The sequence below is a fragment of the Marmota flaviventris genome, chromosome 2, assembly GCF_047511675.1.
Source record: "Marmota flaviventris isolate mMarFla1 chromosome 2, mMarFla1.hap1, whole genome shotgun sequence".
Classification (NCBI taxonomy): Eukaryota; Metazoa; Chordata; class Mammalia; order Rodentia; family Sciuridae; genus Marmota; species Marmota flaviventris.
Genome location: NC_092499.1, coordinates 161,183,400 through 161,207,957, shown reverse-complemented (window position 1 = coordinate 161,207,957; position 24,558 = coordinate 161,183,400). Strand labels below are relative to the sequence as shown.

Here is a 24,558-nt window from a genome sequence, read left to right as displayed (position 1 = left end):
AATCCTGCTTTATGATAACAAATCCACCAAAATCAATACTCAAGGAATTCTTAACTATCATCCTAGATGAACTGTTTTTCAGTATAATTCACTTCTTTTGTAATCCTATATATTTTACTTGAAACATAATTTGAGAAAGGGGCACATAGGCTTGGCCAGGAGCCCACAGCACACAGAAACAAATGCTTTGACTTTGAACCTACTAGTATTTGTGAAGTACTATTAATTTTTTTTTAACCTGTAGGCAAAAATAAATACAGCAATGAGCTACTTTTCTTGCATCTTTCCTTCCTTCTCAGGAATTGAAACTAGAGGCACTTAATTTGAGCCATATTCCCAGCACTTTTTTTTTTTTCAATTTTTTATTTTGAGACAGTGTCTGGCTAAGTTGCTTAGGGCCTCCCTAAGGTGCTGAGACTGACTTTGAACTTGCAGTCTTCCTGCCTCAATCTCCTGAACCCACTAGGATTATAGGAGTGCGCCACCATGGCTGGCTGAAGTTTTATAGTTCATGAAATTTTAGAACTAAGTTTTAGTAGTCATCAACTGGATCTTATTATAAATAAAGACTCTCAGACTACCCCAGATACTACAGAGACTGTACAGACTCAGCAGATGATTACTGTGTACATTGAAGTTTGATAATAACTGATCTAACATGTGCCCATAAATTATAGCTGAAGCATCTAAAATAATTCAGAAATGTTGAATGTGGTGACCAAGGTAACATAGCTAGTTAGTATAGGAGCTTGGATGGACTGTGTTTCCCATGATTGGGGTGCTTTAATTTCATGTTCTATTCTTTTGGTCTCCAAACTGTTAACAAAGTATAATTAGTTAAGGATTATTCTGTCATTTTTCCATCCCACTAGTAGTATTTATTCCAGATTTCTAATTCACCTACCAAAATATCAAATGTAAAAGCAGCCAGCTTGCGGAGAGGAAATGTGATGGCATCAGGAGAAAGGAAGTGAGAGGAAGGGAGGTGCCTTGGGCAGGGGGTGGGGAACAGGACAGGACAGGCTGTAGGAGTAGCATTCCTTGCCTTCTCAGTCTGTCTGATGGTTTTAGTTTTACTCTATGAAGAATCTAGGGACTAGTTGTTTAAACTTCCCATTTCTTCCATATCAGTGCTATTTCAAGACGGTACTATGCCTGAGGTATAACAGTTTTAAGTATATTCATTGAATCTAACATACACTTTACCTGATGGGATATTTATTATTTTCACAGGCAAAATTTGGTATATAATATATACCAAAGAAAGAGAACCACAGTACTCTAATAATTGAAGCCTCTAAAGCCACCACAGTGGAAATTAAGGATTGAGCACTTGGCAAATTGAATCCATCTCCTGATCACCATCCTGACTCTGCCTTTCCAGCCTTCTCCTCAGAGTCTAGTCATTGTGGAGTATGCATGATTGATCCTGTGCTGGCCCCCATGCCCTCCTCCTGAATGCTGCTATGACTGCCTGGAAAGGTCTCTGTGGCCTCTAGCCTTGTTTGTGGAATTAACTTTTAGCTGGTGTCCTTGCTATATAGTTATCTTCCTGTTCTTCTCTTATGCATAGCTTCATATACTTTCAAAAACAAAACTCTGGTCTTCTCTCTCTCTCTCTTTTTTTTTTTTTTTTTTTTTTTTTCAACATTCAAGGTCTCCAAACTGCTGAGCTTGCCATTGGAGGTGTTTTCCACCTGAATCTAGGTGGAGTCCAGTCCCCCCCCCCCCCCATATCGTATTTACTGGTTCTGTTTGTCAGGAACTGTTTTTCTTTTTCTTTCAGTCCCTTTATTATGGAGCACTTTAGTCAGCTTCCACACTCACACTACCTGGTGAAATCCTCCCTGTCTTAATTGTGGTGGTGTTCCTTTCCCTCTCCACCCTGTCATGTCCCTGCAGTTTAAGCTCTATCCTCTGGACACTTCCTTCTGTTGGAGTTAATCAAGGAATAATGAATATACTACAAAGTAGCCAAGTATTAAATATTAAAGCTTTTTTATTATTAATGTTTTAGCTCTTAAACCTCTAGTATGGTCGGTCTCCTCAGTTATAACTTTTCTTCACCTTTTTAGTTCTCTTGGGTCCTCAGTCTGTGTTTCTACCCATTTCTTCAGGCTGCTAAAATGCTCAGAGAGCCAGTTTTCAAGCCCAGTCTGCTTTCAGTCATTCTCAAATTCTGCAGTTTTTGGTATTGATGACCTCCCTCCTTAAAATGTTCTACCTTAGCTTCTAAGAGACTATTTCCCACCCTGGTTTTTTGGTGGTGGTGTTTTTGTTTTTAACTTTTTGATAATTTCTTCTTAGTCACCTTGATTGATGTCTCTGTTCCTGTTTGCAGTTTGTGCCTCCTGGGACGTGGACCACTCCAAAATATGTATGGGGCAGTCTTCCTGTGAGATCCATTGCTGGCTAACCCTATCTGCATAGATGTTGGGCCCAGTCTTCAGACTGAGTGTGTCATACTGCTGTACCATTTTCCCTTATGTTCATATCTCACAATCTAGTCACAAAGCTAAAAAGTTCTGAACCTTCTTTACTACTGCCCCTTCCTGTCTTCTGGTTTGACCTTGCCAGGAACATCTTCGCATTTATTTTCAGCTTCATTCCTATAGTCGAGAGCTTTCTCCTGGATATTAGTGATTGTTTCAGAATTGGTCTGCCTGCTTCCAGTTTGTCCTTCACAATCTTCAGTGTTAATTTCTTTCAGCACAGTCTTCTATCAGAAACCTCTACAGGTTGCACTTCTGATAATAAAATCTCCTTCTTACTGGGGCTTTTGAAATGCCTTTAAGTTAAAGCCATATTTGGCTAAGATTTAGCTGCATTATAATTACAGAATGCACACTTTTTATTTTCAGTTGCCACCGTATGATTAATTCAATTTAACTTCCAAATCAGAATTTAGAGTGTTTGGGGGATCCTAGGTATTGATAGATATATTCAACTATATTTAAAAATTGGTGTTGGTTAAATGAGACTTAGAAGCCAACATTGTAGAGTAGGGAGTGAGTTAGAGAAATGGGGTCTGTTTCTAGTTTTTCATTAGTTTTTGTTTCTCGGATCATTGTATTCACCTCTTGGCAAAATTAAAAAAAAAAAATTTTGATATAGGAATTGAACCCAGGGGTGCTCTACCACTGAGCTATATCTCCAGCCTTTTCATTATTTATTTTGGGACTGGTCTTGCTAAGTTGCTGAGGCTGACCTCGAACTTGTGATCCTCCTTCCTCAGCCTTCCAGTCACTGTATGTACACCACCACACCTGTGCAAAATAAAGACCCTTAACTTAAATTGTAAAGATCAGAAAAATACTATTCTTACAAAATACTATTAAAAATAGTATTAAAAATATTATTACTTACAAAATACTTTTTTTTAAATGTAGTAAGAATGTACATGTAATAAGAATGTAATAGTAATGTAATAAGATTGCGTAGGTTTTATTAGACTAGATAGTCTTAATTTTCTGAATCTGCTACTTCCTTAATTTGAAGGGTAATGTTCATTTATATAAAAGTGTGGGGTTTTTTTAGACATGATTGAAGTGATCATGATTATGTGTGGTTTAGGTTAGATGGGATTGGAGTATATTTAGCACTCTTTTAATGAATGATTAAATAGCCTAATTGCCTTCATATTAAGTAAATGCTAGGATCTCAGTATATCCTTCTCTCCCCCCAGAATTCTTTCATGTTTTTTTTGTTTTGTTGTGTGCTATACTAGGGAAGGCATGCAGGTTTTGATGCATACTAAGCAAGTGCTCTACCACTAAGCTACTTTCCTAACCCTTTATAAATTTTTTTGAGACTAGGTCTTGTTAAGTTGTCCAAGCCAGCTTTGAACTTTAGATCCTTCTGCCTCAGCCTCCCAGTAGCTGGGATTATAGACTTGTACTACTCTTAGTGACAGTTTTGTTGAGATACAATTCATATTCAGTGGGGTTTTTTCTCCATTATATTCAAGAGTTGTGATCCATCATCCCTGTCAAATTCTAGAACATTTTCATCACTTCCAAAGGAAACCCATATCCATTAGCAATCATTCCCCATTTGTCTCCTTTTCAGCCCCTGGAAACTACTAAACTTCCATTTCTTCATTTTTATTTCATTGTATGGATGTACACAAATATTCACAGCATCATTACTCATAAGACCAAAAATGAAAATAATACTAATGTTCATCAAGTGATAAATGTTCATTTAAAAAAAATCTATCACTTGATGAACATTAGTAGTATTTTCTTTTTTGGCCTTATGAGTAATGATGCTGTGAATATTTGTGTACAGTTTTATGGGCAAGTTTTCATTTCTCTTGTGTATATACCTAGGAGTAGAATTCTTAGGTGGTATGTTATTCCATGTTTAACTTTTTAAGAAACTGCAAAACTGTCCAAGTGCCTGCCCCATTTTACAATTCTGTTATAGTGTATAAGGGTTACAAATTCCCCACAGCCTAACACTTGTCCTTTTTTTTTTTTCTTTAAAGCCATCCTAATAGATATGAAGTGGAATTTCTTTGTACTTTTGATTTGTGTTCCCTTTTTTATAGATGATAGTATGTTTTATTATAATTATTAGCACATTAATTGCTCAAATTAATGGGATTCATGGTGATATTTCCACACATGCATGCATCATGCACTGATCATGTCCATCCATCCTTCTATCCTCTCTCTCCTTTCTCCTTCCCTACTTTCCTAATTCCTGATAATTCCATTTTCAGATCTTTTTAAAAAATATTTATTTTTTAGTTATAGGTGGACACAATATTTTATTTTTGTGTGATGCTGAGGATCGAACCCAGTGCCTCACACATGCTAGGTGAGCACTCTACCTCTGAGCCACAACCCAGCTTCTCAGATTTTTTTTTCCAAATTTCCACATATGAAAGAAAATATGCAATACTTGTCTCTCTGTGACTGGCTGAACATGATGTCTTAACATGTTTCTCTTAACATATCTTCAAATTCCACCCATTTTGCTGCAGATGACTAGATTTCATTCTGTGGCTGAATAATATTCCATTGTGTATATATTATTATATATTGTGTATATCTTATTTTCTTTAGCCATTCATATGTTCAGGGGCAGCTAGACTGATTCCATATCTTAGCTGTTATGAATAGTGTGTTAATAAACATGAGCATGCAAGTATCTCTTTTGTATGCTGACTTCATTTCCCATAGATATATACACCTAACTAGGAGAGGGGTAACTGGATAATATGGTAGTTATACTTTTACTTTTTTGAAGAACCTCCATACTGTTTTCTATAGTAGCTGTACTAATTTACATTTCTACCAACATGCTTGCCAGCATTTATATTTTGTTCTGGTAATAGTCATTCTAAATGGGGTGAGGTGGAATCTTATTGTACCCTACTGACTACTGATATTAAGTAGTTTTTCCATATGCTTATTAGGTATATTTGTATAGCATCTTCTTTGTAGAAATGCCTCTTAAGATCCCTTGATCATTTGTTGATTGGGTTATTTTTCTTTTTTATTGTTGAATTTATTTCTTTATATATTCTAAATATGTATTGCTTATATGAGTTGCAAATCTCTAGGTTACCTCGTCTTTTTTCATGCATCTTTGTTTCTTTACTTTATAAATTTTGGGGTATCAATATTTTTCATATTTTAGTGTTTAAACTCTGTTAAATTTGTAACTCCATAGTTCCTGCTTTAGTAAAGCTGACATATGAACCAAAGTAGTTAATGAGGCATAAAAAATATGGATAAAGTTAATATAAATATCACATTTCTTAAAGAACATGCAAGAATTAAGAACTGGTTTAAGATTTTGTTTAACTGTTCTTCATTCCAAAATAGCAAGTATAACATGATAAAAGGTTATGTTTGGGGCCAATGTAGAACCAAGTTAAAGCTGTTCTCTTTGTTATTAGCAATAAGTATTCATCTATTCTATTCTTAGAACTTAGAGATTTTCTAAGAGAAATATTAATAGCAAGTGATGAATATGTTTCTGAATGTTGATCACATAAATTTGAAATGTGAGTGCAGCAAAGACCTTTAAATAATTGTTATTTTGTTAGAGAAAGAGAGGCTATAGGAATGGAGTTTTTCCAGCCCAGCAGCTCTAACCATCTGCTCTGCATTATGAAAGAAATTTTAGGTGTTACTAATATGCAAACTGGGAAATGATCAGCTCCCAGTCAAGGTTTTAAGAAACATGTATGAGAATAATAGAATCCAGCAGTTTAAGAAATATTTACTTTTAGATTTCAAGCGAGGAGAGGATGTTATGGGTGAAATCTCCTTATATTTCATGTAATGGTGATGAATGGCTTCTGCAATATATGTAAGCTTTAAATAAAGTTTGATATCTGAAAATAGTAGTAATACTACTCTTGGGTTTTTTTTATTAGATGATAAATATAATTTAAAAGATGTAAGAATATTTCAGTCTACATTTGGCATAATAAAAATTGCAAGGCTCTTTCTCATTTGTCATCATAGGCCTCAGGAGTGCAAGTGGCTGATGAAGTATGTCGCATTTTTTATGACATGAAAGTTCGGAAGTGCTCCACACCAGAAGAAATCAAGAAAAGAAAGAAGGCTGTCATTTTTTGTCTCAGTGCAGACAAAAAGTGCATCATTGTTGAAGAAGGCAAAGAGATATTGGTTGGAGATGTTGGTGTTACCATAACCGATCCTTTCAAGCATTTTGTGGGAATGCTTCCTGAAAAAGATTGTCGTTATGCTTTGTATGATGCAAGCTTTGAAACCAAGGAATCCAGAAAAGAAGAATTGATGTTTTTTTTGTGGTAAGCATGTTAGAAATATGGAGTCTCTCTAAATCTCAGAGCTGGTCTCTTACTGTGAGCACTTAACCAATTCTGGAACCAAAGTAATTTTTAATCAAGCTGTTTGTAGTCATGATCATTTAATTTTTGTTTATAAAATTTCATAAGGTCTTAGCTGAATTGATGTTTTTAGAACCAAAACTAAAATTTAACCTACCTTTGTCTACTTCTAATTGACATTTTTTGGGGGTGGGAAAGGGCAGGAAACAGGTTTCTATGGATCCTCTAAACTCACTGCTTTGTAAGATAAAATTTTCTTCTATTTCTTCAACCAACATGCCATGCTAAGAATCAGACTCCCACTTGTTTTGTTTTGTTTGGTACTAAGGATTGAACCCAGGGGCTCTCTACCACTGAGTTACACTGGGTATGGCTGGTAAGGGCCATACCCAGTGCTGATGATTATGTGTCCTAAAATATGGCAGCTGAGTGGAATCGTGTAATGGCTCAAAAGTATTTTGCAATACTCTTTTTGATATTTTGGTAGTGTGATATAGAGCCAGGCCTGAGGCTTGGTGATAGAGACAGAAAGAGGGCAATCATGTATGAACAGTCTGAGGATGATGAGGTTTACCTGCCCATTATTGATATTTCTGTTGTTTTTCAATGTTGCTGGTAAAGAAAGCGTTGTAAAGCATACTCAGCTTCCTCCATATGCTTGCATTCATGAGGAAGAAGGCACTAAAATTTGGGAAATACAAGAATAATGCTAATATTGACAAATAAGACATTTATTACTGACTAGCCATTAGTTTAAAAGAACTCTTTGAAAGCTCCATATTGAATCTTGAGATTACATGTGCAGATTTAATTTTTTTTAAGAGAGTTATCAAAACTCAGGGCTGATCCCCAGTTTGGTAATTGAACATGTATTATGCTAGACTAAAATGGAAAACTAATAGCTATGTGGTCAGAATCTGCCATCGGAATAGATATAAATGAAAGGAATGAGGAGAGTTAAGAAGGACATTTGTACTCAATTTATAATTTATTTCTTTAAGAAAGCAGTCTGAAGCACAAATGCCAAAATGCTAGCATTTTAAAACTCTGGGTGGCAGATACTTGACTTACAGGTTTTTCTCTGTACTTCTATGTATTTTGAAACTTTTTTCATTAGAAAACCTGTCAAGGGGCTGAGATTGTGGCTCAGTGGTAGAGCGTTCACCTAGCATGGGCGCAACCCGGGTTCGATTCTCAGCACCACATAAAAATAAAGGCATTGTGTTGTGTCCATCTACAAAAAAAGATTCTCTCTCTCTCTCTCTCTCTCTCTCTCTCTCTCTCTCTCTCTTTCAAAAAAAAAAAAAAGAAGAAGAAGAAGAAGAAAACCTGTCAAAATCTTGTATGAGTATTTGCCTAAACTCAAGCCTTTGTTATAAAACATGAAAAAAAATATTTTAAAGAAAACAATTTGGGTTATATATCGTTACCCAGTGTTGGTTCTTTTATTATGGTAACATTAATCTGATTCTTTTTTGTGTGTGTATGTGGGGGTACTGGGGAATGAATCTAGGGGTACCTATCATGGAGCTACATCTGTAGTCCTTTATTTTTTCTTTTGAAATAGAGTCTTGCTAAGTTGCTGAGGTGGCCTTGAACCTGTTATCCTCCTGCCTCAGTCTCCCAAGTCACTGGGATTGTAAGCATGTGCTCTACACCTAGCTCATCTCTACCCTTTTTATTGTCTATTTTGAGACAGTCTTGCTAAGTTGCTGAGGATCTTGCTAAGTGGTTGAGGCTGTCCTTGAACCTGGAGTGTTATCCTCATGCCTCAGCCTCCTGTGTAGCTGGGATTACAGGTATCTATCACTGTATCTGGCTTCCTCATTAGTTTGATTCTAAATCAGTGATTCTTTTTTTCTACCAGAGCCTCTCTATTTTTCTTAACTCTGGTCAACTTGAATGCTTTTCCATATGCCTATCTTTCTAACAGTTATGCTCTGAAGAGGTGGAGAAATAGAAAAATTCTTTCAGGAGATTCACAGATGCAGATTAATAAAATGTAAGCTATACTTTCTCTAAATCCAATTTTTCATTTTTGGCATCTTTCTGTCTAGGGCACCAGAATTAGCGCCTCTGAAAAGTAAAATGATCTATGCGAGCTCCAAGGATGCAATCAAAAAGAAATTTCAAGGTATGGACTAGCTTTACCTCTAGATATTAAAGATAAGACGTTCTCCCAGAATAGGGATGCAACTTTTCTAAGAAACACCTCATTTTCTTTGGATAGCTTTAGGCACAAAGTTGGGGGAGACCTTTGCTTGTTTTAAGGGGGAAAAAGAAAATAAGCTGGAACCTGGCTCTCAGAGGGACTTTTGCTTTGGACTGGTCCATTGAGACTCCAGGGCCCATGTTAATAACTCCATTCTTCCAACATTGTCTGTATATTATTTGTTCAGGCTGCTTTTAAAGGTTTTGTTTTGTTTTGTTTTGCTGGGGATTGAGCCCATGGCCTGATGAACAGTGGGCAAGCACTCTGCCACTGAGCTACATCCCCAGCTCTACAGACTGGTTTCTCATGCAGCAAGTGGGAATTAATTGATTTACATTGGTCATACTTAATATATCAGTTTGCTATTGCCTATGAATGTAGTTGATACAATAAATTAGCAAAAGGAAATGTTCATAAATGTGAAGAATGCTTTTATCTCTGACTTTACTATCAAATGGTATGATTTTAAGTAATTAATTCATCTGTGTCCAAAGGAAAGTACACTCACTCCATGAGCTGGCCAGTTATATTTGACTTGCCACTGGCCACTGGGTGATTGGGGTCCAGAAGAGATGGCCTGGCCAGATTTCAGCCAGGAGGAAGTGTTGGTATGGTGGACAGAGCATGGAGCACGTGGCCAGAGGCCTGCACGGAGAGCTAAGCTTGTTGTCTAACTGCTTTGTAACCATGGGCAGAACTGCCTCACTTCCATGGGCCTTGATTCCCTCAGTTTTAGACTGGGAGCCTTGGTCTGAGTGTTTGCCCTGCCACCTCTCTGCCGTAGCTATCTCTAAACAACTGAGTGAGTCAAGGTCTCGAGGGCTTGCCCAGTATTGGTTTTGTTTGTTTTTCTGTGATTGATTCTTACAAATTTGCAGTAGAACAGGTTTGCCTTAATATGTTTTACTTAGCTAAGAAAACAAAATTTTTACTTCCTTTCTGGAACCCTGCTGCTGCATACTTCGTGCCTTGTCAAGTTCTTCATGCATTTGGCTTGATGTTGGGGTGTCCCCAGAAGCATGTTCACTAGTCTGTTAACTGGCCTCTTCTAACGATTCCTTGGCTTTAATACTTCTACAGTGAAATCAAAAAATAGTCAGCATGGGTTCCTCATGGTCCTTATTTTGCATTTTTTTTCATTGAAAGGAATTGCTGTGTGGACTTGATTTGTTGATAGTAAATGACAGTCATCTTTGTAGCAGTGGGAACCAATTGGTTTACAATGGTCATACTTAACAAATGTAATTTCTTCTAGTGAAACTGTCACTGGCTTTCTCAGATCAGTCCTGTGTGGCCCATAAGCCAACTTGCTTGAAAATGGTCTTGAAATGATGGAATAATAGTGCAGCTATTTAAAATGTAGTAGCTCTCTTTACAGAGAAACCACTGTATGCAATTTTGTAATTGAGCTTGTTCTATAGTAGGGTGATGTAATTTTTCTAAGAAAGCCATCAGCATCACGTTTTACATAGTTTTCATTGCAGTAGATTTCTTATGTAGTATAATACCACTAGAGAGCTAGCTGTTTTCTGTAGCAAAAGTGATGTTATTGGTAATTTTATCACTTCAGTACAGTTGCTGAAATCAACTGTGCAATCAAAACATATAATTCTTATTTTTACGTATATTTTAGAAATTAGGAAAAAACTTTATTACTTGCCCTGCCTTTTTTTTTAAACTGACGTATAATATATCTGTAGAAAAATATGCATCATAAATTATTGTAGAACTCCATGGATTCTTATAGACTGAACATAGTGTTGTTTTTTTATTTAATATCAGCACCTCAGAAGCCCCCCTTGAGGACTTCCGTTTATAACACTAACCTCCTACCCCTGCCTCCACAAGGTTGCTTCTAACAGCCAGAGTTAGCTCGGGCTGATTTTGTATTTATTCAGATGGAACCATACAGAATATATGCTTGTTGTTCTGGCTTTTTTCAGTCAACATCATCCATTTTGATGCCTGTGGTTACTTACTTCTTCTCATTATAGTATTATGTGGTTTTTAAATACCACAGTTTATCCATATTAGAAGTGGCCTTTAAAAATGGTTCGCCATATTAGATAAATAATTAAGCTGCTGAGGCTGGGGTTGTGGCTAAGAGGGAGAGCACTCCCCTAGCGCGTGTGAGGCCCTGGGTTTGATCCTCAGCACCACATAAAAATAAATAAATAAAACAAAGGTATTGTGTCCAACTACAACTAAAAAATATAAAAAATAAAAAATAAGCTGCTGATGTTATTCTAAATAGAATTGTTTTTCTTCTCTAGGCATAAAACATGAATGTCAAGCAAATGGGCCAGAAGACCTCAATCGGGCTTGTATTGCTGAAAAGCTAGGTGGATCCTTAATTGTAGCTTTTGAAGGATGCCCTGTGTAGATGATCATTCAGTGCCACAAATTGAAAGCTTCCATGTTCAATGTTATCCTCTTGCTATATAAGGAAAGTGAATATATTTAGGCCAGGGTCTCACTGAGGGGGAGCTGTTTTGTCATCTTTTAGAGTAAACAGAATATTCTATAAACATGTGCAAACACAGCCCTAAATAAATTTAGAATCTAAAAGGCTTATTGGTATGAAATTAAATTTTTATTGGCCAAATGCCTGTTTTGATGAGTTGACTTTTAAAGATTTTCGTAAGCTCAGGAATTTTAATAATGCATTTCACAAAACAGTACAAAGCCATGTGAAGAGAATTATTGTATGTTTGTTAACCTTAGCAGTTACTTTGGGGTTTTTTGGTTAGAGAATTGGTGATAATCTGATTATCATTTTGGCCCCAAATTATTTTAAATTCTCTATTCTTCCTTGACTTAAACAGAATAATGGGATATAATTTTTGCTGTAACATGTAATAACACTAATACACTAATTAACAGTAAGACTAAGGTAGTCTTTTAATTCTACTTAATGTGTAATGGAGACTATCAAATTGTCCACGTGTAATTCACGCTGATCTTGCAAAGCACTGTTTCAGTCACATCATTGAAAAAGAGGAAGCAGCCCTTCCTTGTACCTGAGGTGAACTTGCAGCCCACTAGTTGGGATACTGTTTTGAGAGTGACCTTGCATCTTGGAAATCATGGTATGTCTTCTGGAGAAGGTGCATTGTCTCCTAACAACTAATTATAATGCAAATTAGGGCTCCATTGTAATCTGCTTTGTTCATGAAAATGATAAAACAGTATATTGATAAGCTAGGACACCTGCAGTATCTGTTTCCTTCAGAGCTTTGCTGCATCTGATTCAATAAGATGTAGAAGAACACTGAATATGTTTCCTCTGGAACCTGGGAGAACCAAATTTCCTAGAGCAGTTTGTTGACTGTGTGGAGTGGGGTGCAGGTACCATGGATGAAACTCATAGGGAGCCACCACCCAATGACACTTGGAAGTGATTGTCATTAATATCACAGGCATGACACTTTGAAAAATGTAGAGATGCACAGTTGAACTTAGAAGTAGCAGTTACTGGCTTATGTAATAAAGGAAGCATTTTTACCTTACTTCTTGTGTAATTATTCTTGTGTGAATTGGGATGAAGGATTTTTTTCCATATGCGATAAGTCATCAAGGTTTTTATTTCTGACAGTTAAAATCATAGCACCTTCCTCCTCAGATTGAATGAGAAAGTTGGTGTAAAAATTGGGAACCTTTTTCTAATTCCAAATCGTCATCCAAAGGCTAGGCTTTGGGGAGGCAAAAAAAAAGGTTATTGTGCTTTCATTCAAATATCTCTTTCCAAAGAATCGAGAAAATAGTGCTGGCTGCTTGTCATTCTTTCATCCTGAATTTCTGGTTTTCTCTACTTCGAAGCATTAGTCACAGTCCCCCTAAGAAGTGCGGCCAGCCTAAGGCTGCCCCAGTCCAGAATCAGTTCTGTGGGTAGAGCCAGGAATGTGATCCAGGCTCTGCTTTGATCACTTATTCTTGCTGCGACCGTACAGGCACATGGGTGTGGGGGCATATGAAAGAGACAAAGAGACATACATGCCTGGGAACGATTGCAAGCAGTATGCACATCTGTAGTATAAATGTCTGTGAGCATTCCACTCTTATTCCAGAAATGGGGAAGATGTTAACAGTTACTTATGTCTCTAGATCCTGTTATGTTTCAGAAGACTTGGGGGCAGGGATGGTTATCAGGGATTGAATTCAGGGGTACTTAATCACTGAGCCACATCCCCAGCCCTATTTTGTATTTTATTTAGAGTCAGGATCTCATTGAGTTGGTTAGCACTTTGCTTTTGCTGATGCTGGCTTTGAACTCACAATCCCCTTGCCTCGGCCTCCTGAGCTGCTGGGATTGATTATAGTTGTGTGCCACCGCACCTGTGAAAAGTCTGAGGTTGGGACAGGTGCTTCTTTGTAAAGTCAGGGTTTAAACTTCAGCTGACAATAGTCAAAAACAAAGCTGCAAGTGTATTTCTTTTCCAGAAAATACACTTGTATCTTCACAGGGGTCAACACATTACAAAAATGATTGTGGAAGACTTAGGGTTCCTTTTGTAGTTACTCTTAGGCCCTGAGAAAGAGCAGGTAAAGCCAGTGCCACAGAATCCAGCCAGACCTTCCTTAGCTGTGATGTTTGTTATTTCAGAGAAGAGTACTCTAAGAAAAAGCCCAGTGACTTGGGTAATAGAATCAGGTTTAGTCTAGTGGCCTCCTTTTTGTAGAACTACTGTTGAGGGTGGACACAGTTTCTGTTTCTTGACAGGCTTGTTGCTCTTTGGAACATGGGAAACTGGATTTGCCCAAAGACACACCAGTTTCTTATGATTTGGGGCACTTCTGAAATACAGTAACAGGCTCTAGACTAGGAGAGGGGACGTAAGTTGTACTACATGGAGTACCTCAAGCTGAGTGACTACATTTGGCTGGCCAGGGCTCTCCCAAAAGGGAATCTGGGAAGGGACTTTCAGGGCCTCTGGCCAGTCCTTCAGTAGCCAGCCCAGAGGTAACTTGCCTAATTACATCTCTCAACTCAAGTGGCAGAACTGGGACAAACTCGGATCTCCTCATTCCCACTAATGAAAATTTCAGTTTGATGCTCACTGGAATTCAAAGGTTAGATCTTGTTTATGCATTGGATGAGATTCAAAAGAGGGGAAAAAAAAAAAAAAAAAACAATCATTTCTTTTGGTCTCAGTGTAGATCCAAACCTGAAGGAAGCTCAATGAGGAGGCATTTGGAGGGTGCTGGTCAAGTGGCTTCTAAGGCTGTCTTTGCCCCTCCAGTCCATCACCAATGCCTTGCTGATGTCCATACTCTCCCTGTCTTCACCATACCGCTTCCTTCTCCAGGTGCGTTAGGTGCTGCCTTACAGGCCAAGCATCCTGGTGCCTTTGCGTTTCAGTGAGCGCCATTTGGAAGATGACCAGATTAACATCATCAAAGAGCAGTGGTCTGTGTGATGGGGTTTCCAGGTCTGGTGGAACAGTTTATGAACCATGTGACTCTGGGATGTCTGCACTCTGAAGGGAAGGATTTCGGCTGGATGTTTTTATTCTGCACCCTCCCAGCTCTGGTACTGGAAGAAAGGGTAGCAGCAGCATAAGTCCAGGCCATGGTCCTAAGAACCAGCCCAGGGAGAGCCGTGCTTCCTCTGTTAGATTCCTGCTTTCACAGTTAACAGCTTCATCCCAAAGGACTACAAAAGCTAGTTCTCCATTGCTGCCTGAAAACTCCTACGTTTCTAGTTTAGCAGGACAGGGATCTTCAAATGGCCAGCCCCGTGAGCCGGGCCCCCATAGGATCTGTACCATGCTAATACTGGAAGAACACAGGGAGCATGTTGGCAGTCGTGACACTGTTTTGCAAGCAGTCTGCCAGGGACTGCTGCCTCAGGTGTCCTCCTGTGCAGTTTTCTTCTGCCTTCTGCATGGTGGTGGAACCTTGCCCGTGAATAGCTGGGTGACCTGGCCCAGCTAAGGCAAGGCACACTTGGGCTCCCTCTGCTGGCCTTCGGAATGCCACTACTGGGGTAGGTGAGGAGGACAGATAATGGTCCCCCGAGTTTGAGCTGCAGTAGGAAGGTCCCTGTAAGTGGCACTTTCCTGAACTCCCCAGGCCAGCCCCCTGGACCCACACTATACACTCGCTTTGTCTTGCCTCCCTTCCCACAGGTGGACACAGTGTCTGACAAGGGAGTAGGGCCATGACCAGAAGCCATTGCCTCTTTGAACCCAAGGTGGCTTGATAACCCCAGCAATTTTTCCCTGAGTTCTCCTCTTTCCTCTACTAAAAATGAGTAGCCCTCCCATTCCAGTGCCTTTGAAGGCATCTACCCAGTGTGGAAGCTCTTCATTTGTGCAGTCAGTGTAATGGGGTGGAGAGGAGTTTATTGGAAATGCAGGCTCCCAGGTTCATAATGGCAGTTGAGTGGGAGTCCTGGTATAGGGCACAAGTCTGGTCTGTACCACACCCACTCACCAGAGCCCCAAACCAGTGACATAAGGCCACCTATGTGGGGTTAGACTTCTGCCTGGCAAAACTAGGATAGAAATTCAGATCTGCTTCCCTTTACTCCTTTGGAAAATTCCAGCTTAATGCTAACTATAATTCAAAGGTTAGATCTTGTTCAGTGGATTGGATGGGTTTGAAAGGGGAAAGAAAAACAATGCATTTCTTTTGGTCTCTGAGCATAGACCCAAACCTGAGGAAAGCACAATGATGAGGCATTTGTGGAGGATATTGGTCAGGTGGCTGCTCAAGCAGTCTCCACCCTTCCTGTCCATCACCAACATCTTGCTAGTGTCCCTGCTCTCCCTCACCCAGAGACTCCTCTGGCTCTGAGCCTTGCTTCAGATGCATAGTGCACACAGCAGATGCAGATGCAATTTGGGGCACCACAGATGTATAGGGCCACAGCTATTCATGGGGTTTTGCATCCTTAGAAAACACCTGTGGCCCATTCAGAGTGCCGGTGCACTGGAGGGTGTAAGAAGTGGTTTGGAACCAGCCCTGCAGCTTTCCAGGGGAGTACCATCATTTCCATGGGCTCTGGTTCACCTCATGGAAGACCAGGTGCTGAGTTGGGTATGAGTGGGCATCAGGTGTTCTTATCATTTTCTTCCTCGTTCTCCTGGTCAGTATTTCAAGACCTGTGGGGTGCCCCTCCACATCACCTTCCTCCATAGACTCCTAGAACAGGAGTATCCCCCTACACCTGCTTAAAAATCCTTTGTGGCTTCTACTGCCCTGTCTAGTCCAAACCCCTTGGTCTTAATGACTTTTCTGCCTCACTTTCCCCTCTGCACCCACTGTCCCGAGGGAACCCTCTTGCAAACTCCAGGGAGACCGCCGGGGATTTTCCAGCACCTTGTCTCCAATTTAGCCATTAACATTCAAGTGGTTCACACACAGGTGCTGGGATGGGGTGGGGGGGCTGCTGAATAAAAAGGCAAAAGGACACATCTACAAGCATTACACCTCCCTAGGTTCCTGGGACAGCCACTGGAATCATATCCACCACTCAAGGGGGCTGAGATACAGATCCCAGAGGTGTGAAAACAACCCTGTCTTGTAGGATCTGCCATCTTAAGTGCCCAACATCCCCAGCCAAGTTTTGCCAATTAGACTCTCCAAAGGATTTGGAGACTCGGCAGGGCAGGGAGATGAATGTGGAATAGCGCTTGGCCAAGGCAGCCCCTTAACAAGACTGGCTGATATTGGACACTGGACATGCTCAGACCTACCTTCCCATCCTGGCTTGGTTCAGGCCTTGCTGTGATTCAGGATCTCTAATATTTTGTATAAACTCCAGATTTATTTCTCAGTTAAGAAGCTCCACACCTCTTAGGCCAAAGTTCCCCTGAACCATTCTGTTATGGGCCAAGAACTCTGGGAATGAGAGTTGGCAGAAGTCTAAGCTGGCTTCTGCCACAGGACAGGTGGGAGGGGTTGCTCCAGCCCTGAACCCCTCCCAAGGTATGGACCTTCATCCAAGGCCCTGCGCACATGGAGACCCTTGTTCATTCACAGAGCTTACTTCATACCACAGTAGGCCACCCACACCCCTGCTCACAAAAACCTCAGATCCTCAAGGGTGGGGTATAGCAGTCAGGCCATCTGACCACTGGGTGTCAGGCATTGTTTCCTCATCTGCCCACCAACCCCTGAAGCCTGGGAGGCGATGGAAAATACTGGGGTCCCAAAAAAGGTTTTATCCCCATTTTACATAGCTGCTGGTCCCCTGCTTGCAGAGAAACCAAGACTATGCTTACACTTTGTCCCAAAGACAGCCCATCTTGGGCCCAAAGTAAGATGGGGGAACCCCAGAAGACCAGACGACACTGCAGCGCCGGGCAACACATTGGTTTTAATGGCATTAACATCCAGGTGGTCACACGTCAGTTCTGCTTGGCAACTTCCAGGGGTGAGGAGCTGTTGCCTCACTGGGCTGGGCTGAGGCCCGCCAGTCTCCCCAGACTCTGAGAACTCACCACCTGGTCCGGCCACTTCCCGACCCCAACCCCACTGAAAAAAGACATGACAATTGCACTGATTGACATAGATCCCTAAGCATCCTGGCCTCCCGGCACAACCCGGTCAGAGTCAACAAGGGCTTTGGCGTCGGCTCAAGGTGGTCCAGGACTGCTCCAGGGAATAGTGTTTATCAAATGTGACAAATGTTCTTGTACAGACTGGGGGTCTGGAAGATTTATTTCTGTGGTTCTAAGAGACTCTTGTCTCTAATGGCTTCTCTCGGAGCTACTGGAAGTTGGGCCTGGATAACGCTGTGTTGTTGGTTTATTTATTTATAAGGAATGTGTAAGGCATTTTGGTAAAGTTGAACAGTAACTTCTTTTTGCAGAGACTCAGACGGAGGTGCCCTCCTTTGAACTGCTGCCGTCCTCCTGCAAACAAAGGCAGCCATGTGAGAGAAAAGCTGGGCAAGGAGCCAAGGCATAACCTCTCATGCCATGCCAGGACCTGCAGTCCCCTCCCTGGGCTGACAGCCCCAAGCCACTTGTCTGGAGACCCAGAGCTGACTTCCTGGGGCTGGCTGCCTAGGAGTTGATGGTAGTGAGAATGCAGGATGCAGGAGTGTGAGGGCTTTGAGTCAGGTGAAAAACCCTGCAGGTAGGGGCCAGGACAGAGGCAGGGGGACTGGGACGGGGCCCAAGCAGGCTGCAGTGAGAACCATGCTTTCTGGGCTCTGGGCCCTGTGGGCTAATGTCCGTGTTACAAGTATCTGTCCCCAACACCTAGTTCTGTTTCTCCCACTTCCTGCTTGTCCCACTTCCCTGGGGCTCCAGCATCATACCCAATTCTTCCCAAAAGCTCACTCCCATCCACCCTACTGGGGGTCAAGGCCCACCTCCAGAACAGGCCAAGCCACAGGGGCTGGGAGCCAGCCCTGTGGCCCCAGATGGATGAAGCACTCACTGTTTTTTCCAGCCGTTCTTGCAACTTCTTCACTGTGTCCTTCTCCTTTGCCAGCTGCTCCTGGGTTGTCTTCAAAAGCTCCTGTAGTTTGGTTGCAGCACGTCCCAGATCACTTGTTAACTTCTTCTCTTTTTCTAGTCTCTCCTGTGGGTTTCAGGGTTGGAGGGGATCAGCCCTCACATGATATCAGTGGTAAGACCCTGAGCTATATACACCCACAGGGCCCAAATACCCGGGACTGGAGCTTTCCAGGAGCACAAGGAAGCTGTCTACGGGCCACTCAACAACAGACAGTGCTGGTTGGCAGGAAATGGTCTATGTTGACTGTGCCTCCCACCAGCCCCACTTACCTCCTGGCCTAGGACAACAGGTGTGGGCTACTCTGTATTGTCTAATGTGCCAGCCACCAGATATGTATACCTACCAGTACCTAAAACATGACTTCCAAGTTTTATATAAATTACATTAAATAGCTACACTGACTAGTAGCTGCCATGTGACGTGGCTCCCTCCCTCCATGTGTGACGAGGGAAGCCAGTTCCTAGGCTGGGGTCTGTTCTCCCATTCCTGGCCCCTCTCCAAGGTCAAGACTGGTCAAAGCCACAGGCCCCAGCCCCACCCTCTACCTTCAGCTGTACAGCCTCCTCAGTTCCTGAAGACTCCAGGGTACCAGCAGCACGGAGCTTCTCCAGCTCTTCTTGTAACCGACACGCTGTGGTCTGAGCCTTATCAGAGAGCAGAGTGGGCCTGGGTGAGCAGCCTTACCAACATCTCAGCAGTCAAGCATGACCAAATCTGCCTGGGGACCAGGGGCATCCCAAGCCTGATGGTGCAACAGCTCAAGCCTGAAGACACAGACTAGCCTTGAGGTTCCAAGACTAGCCATGAGGTCTCAAGACGGCTTCAGCATCCATGCCCACCTGCCAGGATCCCATTGTCCTCCCAACCCCCAGCATGCTGATGGCCCAGCCCAGACACCTGGTGGGCAAAGCAGGGGAGGGCCAGCATGACCTGCTTGCTCCCCAGAGACTATAAGAGTCTGAAAGCTGATAGGGGCTGAGAGCCACCAAGCAGGCCTGACCTCCTCAAACTCAGCCGTGAGCTGCTGCCTCCTTGTCTGCTCGTCCTCCAGGGTGGCTTCTGTCTGCTCCAGCTGCATTCTCAGCTGTGTGGAGATATCACAAACATAACTTGGGAACCTGGTGAAGGACCCTTTTGGGGCCCAGGGCTCTGGGGCAGACTGAGACTATAGGTTCTGCCTTTTAGTTGCTTCTAGGGTTCCCCCAGCCTTGCCCTGCTCCAATGAGCCATCCCTGATGCTCCTGTGGGGAGATGGAACCTCAGTTGCAGTCCAGAAGCTGGTGAGTTAAAAGGATTCTGAGGGAACCTCCAATCTCAGGAACCTTTAACAGGACCCATAGGACAAGAAAGATGCCTCAGAGCCATGAGATAAGGCCCAAACCCACAGTGGCTACCCTAGTGACAGGCCCCTGCCTCTTGGCAAGAACTCTTCAGTGGTAGCTCCTTTGGTCAAAACTCTGAAGAGGGCTAGAAGTGCAGCTCAGTGGCAGAGAGCTCACCCAGTATTTTTGAGTCCCTGGGTTCCATCCCCAGGACCACATAAATAATAACCACCCCTCTGGAGAGCAGATATTTTGCTAGTAATATCCCAGCAAGAGCCACAACAGGAGACAAGTCCCCTCCAGTGGCTGCAGAACCAACCCAAGGCTGCTCTCTCAGCCTGGTAGGTACACGGTGCACTCCCCAGTCTCAGACCACTCCCACCCCCGCCCGCCTCTCTGCCTGGTCACCTTCCCTCTGCTCTGCATCTTTTGGGTCCTGGGTGCACCTAATCCAGGTAAAGAGGGATGGGGAGGGTGCTGGTCAGGGCTGGGAGCAGCCAATATGTCAATTAACATGAAGGCTGCCCACCCTGCACTCTACTTGGGGCTGTTAGTGACACATGTGAGGACCAGCTCACCACCCTAACCTTCACAGGGTCCTGCTCAGCTGGGGAGACGCCTGTGGGGACAGCTGGGGACCCAGCTACGTCACCATCCTCTACGTGGCTCTTCATCTCACTCAACTGCTGCCTGACCTGAAACAGGGAGGGGAGGGTTTGTGCACAGCCAATCACACATACACCTTCCACACACACACACACACACACACACACACACACTCCCCTAGAGAGGACCGCAGCTGCTCTTAATAGCCAAGGCCCCTACTGGTTTGCTATCTGTGACCGATGTTTGAGTCCCTACCGCTACGCAGATTAGCTGGGCAGGGCCACAGCACCCAGTTTGAGCCAAACAGGCCTGGAGGCCAAGAAGCCTCTGGGCCAATGAGACCCATGTGCTGAGCTTCAAAACAAACTGGTGGGCAATCCTCCTTAGGAGTGAGATGGGCCCCTGATAGACACAGACCACACAGGCAGTGAGTCCAAAAGGGAGAGAGAGGCTGCCAACAGTTCTGCCTATACCCTTGGTTTCTTCAAGAACCATGGCTTGGAGCCCTTTCTGGGGTCCAGGGAAGATTATAAGATGACACCTTGCCTAATAAGTTACCCCATCCTCAGCTCTATGGCTGAGGGCAAGTGGCACATCCACTGGCCCCCAAGGTTCCCAGACCATTGAACTTCTGATTTGAAGGGTGGCAGCATCACTCAGGGAACATGGGTAAAAGTTCTAGTCAAGAGGCCTGGCTGGAGACCGTGGTCATGAGCTCTCTAGGGGACATAAGTGGTCTCAGGCTCTATTCAAGAGGCCCTGCTCCAAGGGGCAACCTCAACAACCTCTGACCCAACAGCCTGCAAAGGCAAAAGCCAAACTGTAGTTGAAAAGATGATAAGAAAGCCTAGGGGTGGGATTCTGCACATACCCCTTGTATGGGCTGTATACCCTAGGCCTGTAACATCGACCTGGCTTAGCCAATGGCCAAGATGACTGGCCTTAAACTCAGGAGGAGACTTGAGCTGGGTGATACCCTCCTCTGGTGTAGTGATCCTGGGTGAGCTCAAGACGGGGACCTAGGGAGCTGGGAGCACCTGCTGGGCTTGGTGGAGGCTGTGGGGGGTGCTAGCCTGGCACACCAGAACTTCTTTCTTGTCAGTGCTGCACATTTTAGCCCCAAATATCTCAATCTCTAAATGCTGATGACTACTTTAAGACTTTTAAGAAAGCCTGTACAGATCTGACAGATGGACTGTGGTTGTAAAGGCTGCCTCAAGCAGGTACTAGATAGGGTGTGACCTCTTTATGGAGGCAAGAGCTGAACCAGTCAAGCAGCTGGGACATGGGATTAGACACCGTAGCTGAAAACTGGGCAAGCCAAGCAGGACTCAGGTCACCTGCACAGCGCAGCTCCTCACATCTGAATGGGGCTTGAGCTCTGCCCCAGAACCTGGAACTAGGCCAGGTGGGGACTAGGCCATCCCCACACACCTGTGGATTTGACTGAATGGGTCTGAGCCATTGCTGAGGTGAGGAAACCCCAAGAGGGCAAGGCCTTGCTAAGAGCCACAGTGCGGTGGGTAACCAGGCCAGGAGGGATCTGCAAGGGGTCACTACATCCTCGATGCTCGTAAGTGCTGAAATGGGCTTACAAGGTGAACAGACTCCCAGAACCCCCACTTCCTTGAGTAAGAGACCAGGCTACCAGTGGGAGGGAAATGGGGTGTGCACCCTGGTCCCAGCGGTCACAGGCCCAGCTCAGAATTTTAGGCAAATGTTCCAAGAGGGCCTCAAAGAGCCTTCCTGCCCCATGTGGCTAATGGATGAACACTTTCCCCCTCTGCTAAGCTGCAGAAATCTTTGAGTGAACAACAAAACTTGACTGGCAGATTCATCTCACACACACGAGCCCCCCACGTCACAGTCCCCATGTGGGACACCACGTTCACCTACCAGGGCGAGCTCGTCACTCTGTTTCTGGGCTTCACTCTTGGCTGTATCCAGCTGAGACTGAGACTCTAATAAAAGTTGCCTCAACTTGAGGAACAAACAGCCAGGTGATAGGGAAAAGGAGAGAAGAGAAAACCAATTCCAGTGAATTAGGAGCAAAACAAAAACCTAACATCTATTTACCCAAAACACTAGTGATCATCACAGAGCAGGGCCAGGCTTCCCATAGCTACAATTTCCTTTTTGAAGACTTAGGAAGGATGGTGTTCACTGCACACCTATCTCAGGCCTTCTTAGACATCTGCCCTAATCTCTTGTTCAAAAAAAAAAACAAGGCCCCAAGGGTGAGATTAAACCAGGACTCAGGTTGCCAATTTTTTGCTTTCCTCTTCTGAACAGTCAGAAAACAGTTATCAGATTTAAACCCACTCCCTACTGGAAATGACATCAATCAGTAAGCCAGGCAGAGAATTCTCATGCTCAGGGGATGATCTGGAATGTCAAATGCACCCCCTGCTGCAGTGCCCAGCCAGATCTGTTCCCTGTTCTGCCCCTGCTCCCCAGAGTGGGGCGGCCTTTTCACAACCTACCCCCAGACACCTCAGATCTGACCCTTTGATGAGGCATAAGCAGGATTTAAGACAAAACCAAATGACACAGACTTCAAGGCTCACGATGACAAGAACAGCTCCCTAAGGGCTGAGGAAGAGCCACTAGGGAGGACCCAGACTTGGCTAGGCAGGGCATACAAGTCCGTGGAGTGTGCACTCACCCCTGCCACCTCCTTGGCGTAGTTCTGGCACTCAGCGCTGGCAGCTGCCATGTGCTTCTCTAGCTCTGCCTCCAGATGTGAGGTGTGCTCCCTCACCTGGATGGACATGCACATACATCAGAGCCTCTAGTTGGCCAGCAGGGGGCACTAGCCACAGAGAGTGGGGTGATGGACGTATAGTCTGGCTGGCTCTGATAAGCCCCTGAGGCCCATCAAGTTTACCAAATAAATCGAGGCTAATAAGAAACCAAGCCCTAGCAAGAGAACTCCTTGCTGAAAAGAGTACCTCAACTCCAGTACTCCTGGGTCCTGACATGTTTTTGACCTAAGGAGCAGGGGAGAGGACAATTCTTAGATACACTTGCAAAAGTAGGTACCAGGGGCACTTTCTCCAAGGCCAGGGCTTGCTTAGGTGCTTAAAGGAACACCAGGGCTCCCTTGAGCACACCCTTTGATTGTGAAGGCCAAGACCAAAGCCACCATTGGTCAGGGCTGGAGAACTATGCACAGATCTGTAGCTGTCTTAGGCCTCTGAGGTTATTATGAAGGTCTCTCATTAAAGCAAAACAGGATAGGATCACTTAGGTGAGAAGCCAGTGATCCTTGAGAGAAGAATAACTCAAATGGCCTCTGCAATGTCACTTTCAAAGAGACTCATAGGACAAGAGAAACCAACTCTCAGAACAGAAGCACCACATACCTGATCTGAGCTTTCAAGTTCTCCTTTTAGCTTCTCTATGGTATCTTCGAGATGTTTCACTGTGACCCGTGACTACAAAGCAAAAGAAATGCCCTGTGAAACATAGGTGTCTGGGGATGTTTCCCAGGACGAGTAGTGCCACCACCTCCAAGCCAAGCTGAAGCTCTGGTGGCCTGTAGCAGTCTCTCCTGGGAGTGGGGATAGAGTCCAGCATGAGAACAGGAGCACAATCTCCTAGAGACCGAGGAGCTCCACTGTCATTCTACAGTTCCGCTTCGCAGGGTGTCCCCCAGAAATGCCAACAGCGATATGCATCTCCTAAGTGACAGATCCTGTTAACTTCTCTTGTGGGCTCTGGAATTTCAACCCAGCCATGTGTCTTCAGTAGAGTACACTTGGCTTCCCTGAGCCCAGCAGCAATGTCCATGCCACCAGGCCCTGGGGAGATGCACATGCCAAGATACCTTCTGGAGCTCCTCCTCCGCAACTCCCACTTTGGCCTTCCACACCTGCTCCTCCTCCTCGACACTCTTCTGCAGGTCTCTGAGCATGCCCTCCTGCGGCAGGAAGGAGTAGAGCGGTGAGACAGGGCTGTCTCCCTCCTCAGCCCTGCCCTACACTCAAACGCTCTCCTGTCCCCAGGTCCTCTGCAATGATGGCCGGTACTTCCTCTGCTTAAGACTCAGTGTTGTGTGGGAAGGGAAGGTGGCCACTGTCCCAGGAGTGAGCTTTCTATCCAGTGTGCTG

The 24,558-nt window shown here is 43.7% G+C and overlaps 2 protein-coding genes across 5 annotated transcripts in view; one reads left to right on the top strand and one right to left on the bottom strand.

Annotated features, from left to right (window-relative positions):
* Dstn (destrin, actin depolymerizing factor) overlaps positions 1-12,553 on the top strand; it is a 30,650-nt gene extending 18,097 nt beyond the window's left edge. The window contains exons 2-4 of the mRNA XM_027954300.2: positions 6,486-6,793; positions 8,890-8,966; positions 11,318-12,553. Coding sequence (XP_027810101.1) covers positions 6,486-6,793; positions 8,890-8,966; positions 11,318-11,427 — 495 coding nt within the window. The 3' untranslated portion in view covers positions 11,428-12,553. The remainder of the gene's footprint in view (positions 1-6,485; positions 6,794-8,889; positions 8,967-11,317) is intronic.
* A 4,795-nt stretch (positions 12,554-17,348) lies between these two features.
* Positions 17,349-24,558, bottom strand: part of Rrbp1 (ribosome binding protein 1) — a 66,362-nt gene continuing 59,152 nt past the window's right edge. For 2 of the 4 annotated variants that reach the window (XM_071608708.1, XM_071608709.1), the window contains exons 16-24: positions 24,276-24,368; positions 23,812-23,883; positions 23,112-23,207; positions 22,343-22,426; positions 20,419-20,535; positions 19,519-19,602; positions 19,064-19,162; positions 18,438-18,581; positions 17,349-17,905 (exon numbers count right to left, since the gene is read on the bottom strand). In XM_071608708.1, coding sequence (XP_071464809.1) covers positions 17,867-17,905; positions 18,438-18,581; positions 19,064-19,162; positions 19,519-19,602; positions 20,419-20,535; positions 22,343-22,426; positions 23,112-23,207; positions 23,812-23,883; positions 24,276-24,368 — 828 coding nt within the window. In that variant the 3' untranslated portion in view covers positions 17,349-17,866. The remainder of the gene's footprint in view (positions 17,906-18,437; positions 18,582-19,063; positions 19,163-19,518; positions 19,603-20,418; positions 20,536-22,342; positions 22,427-23,111; positions 23,208-23,811; positions 23,884-24,275; positions 24,369-24,558) is intronic. The other 2 variants (XM_027955429.2, XM_071608710.1) reach the window with 2 other exon arrangements.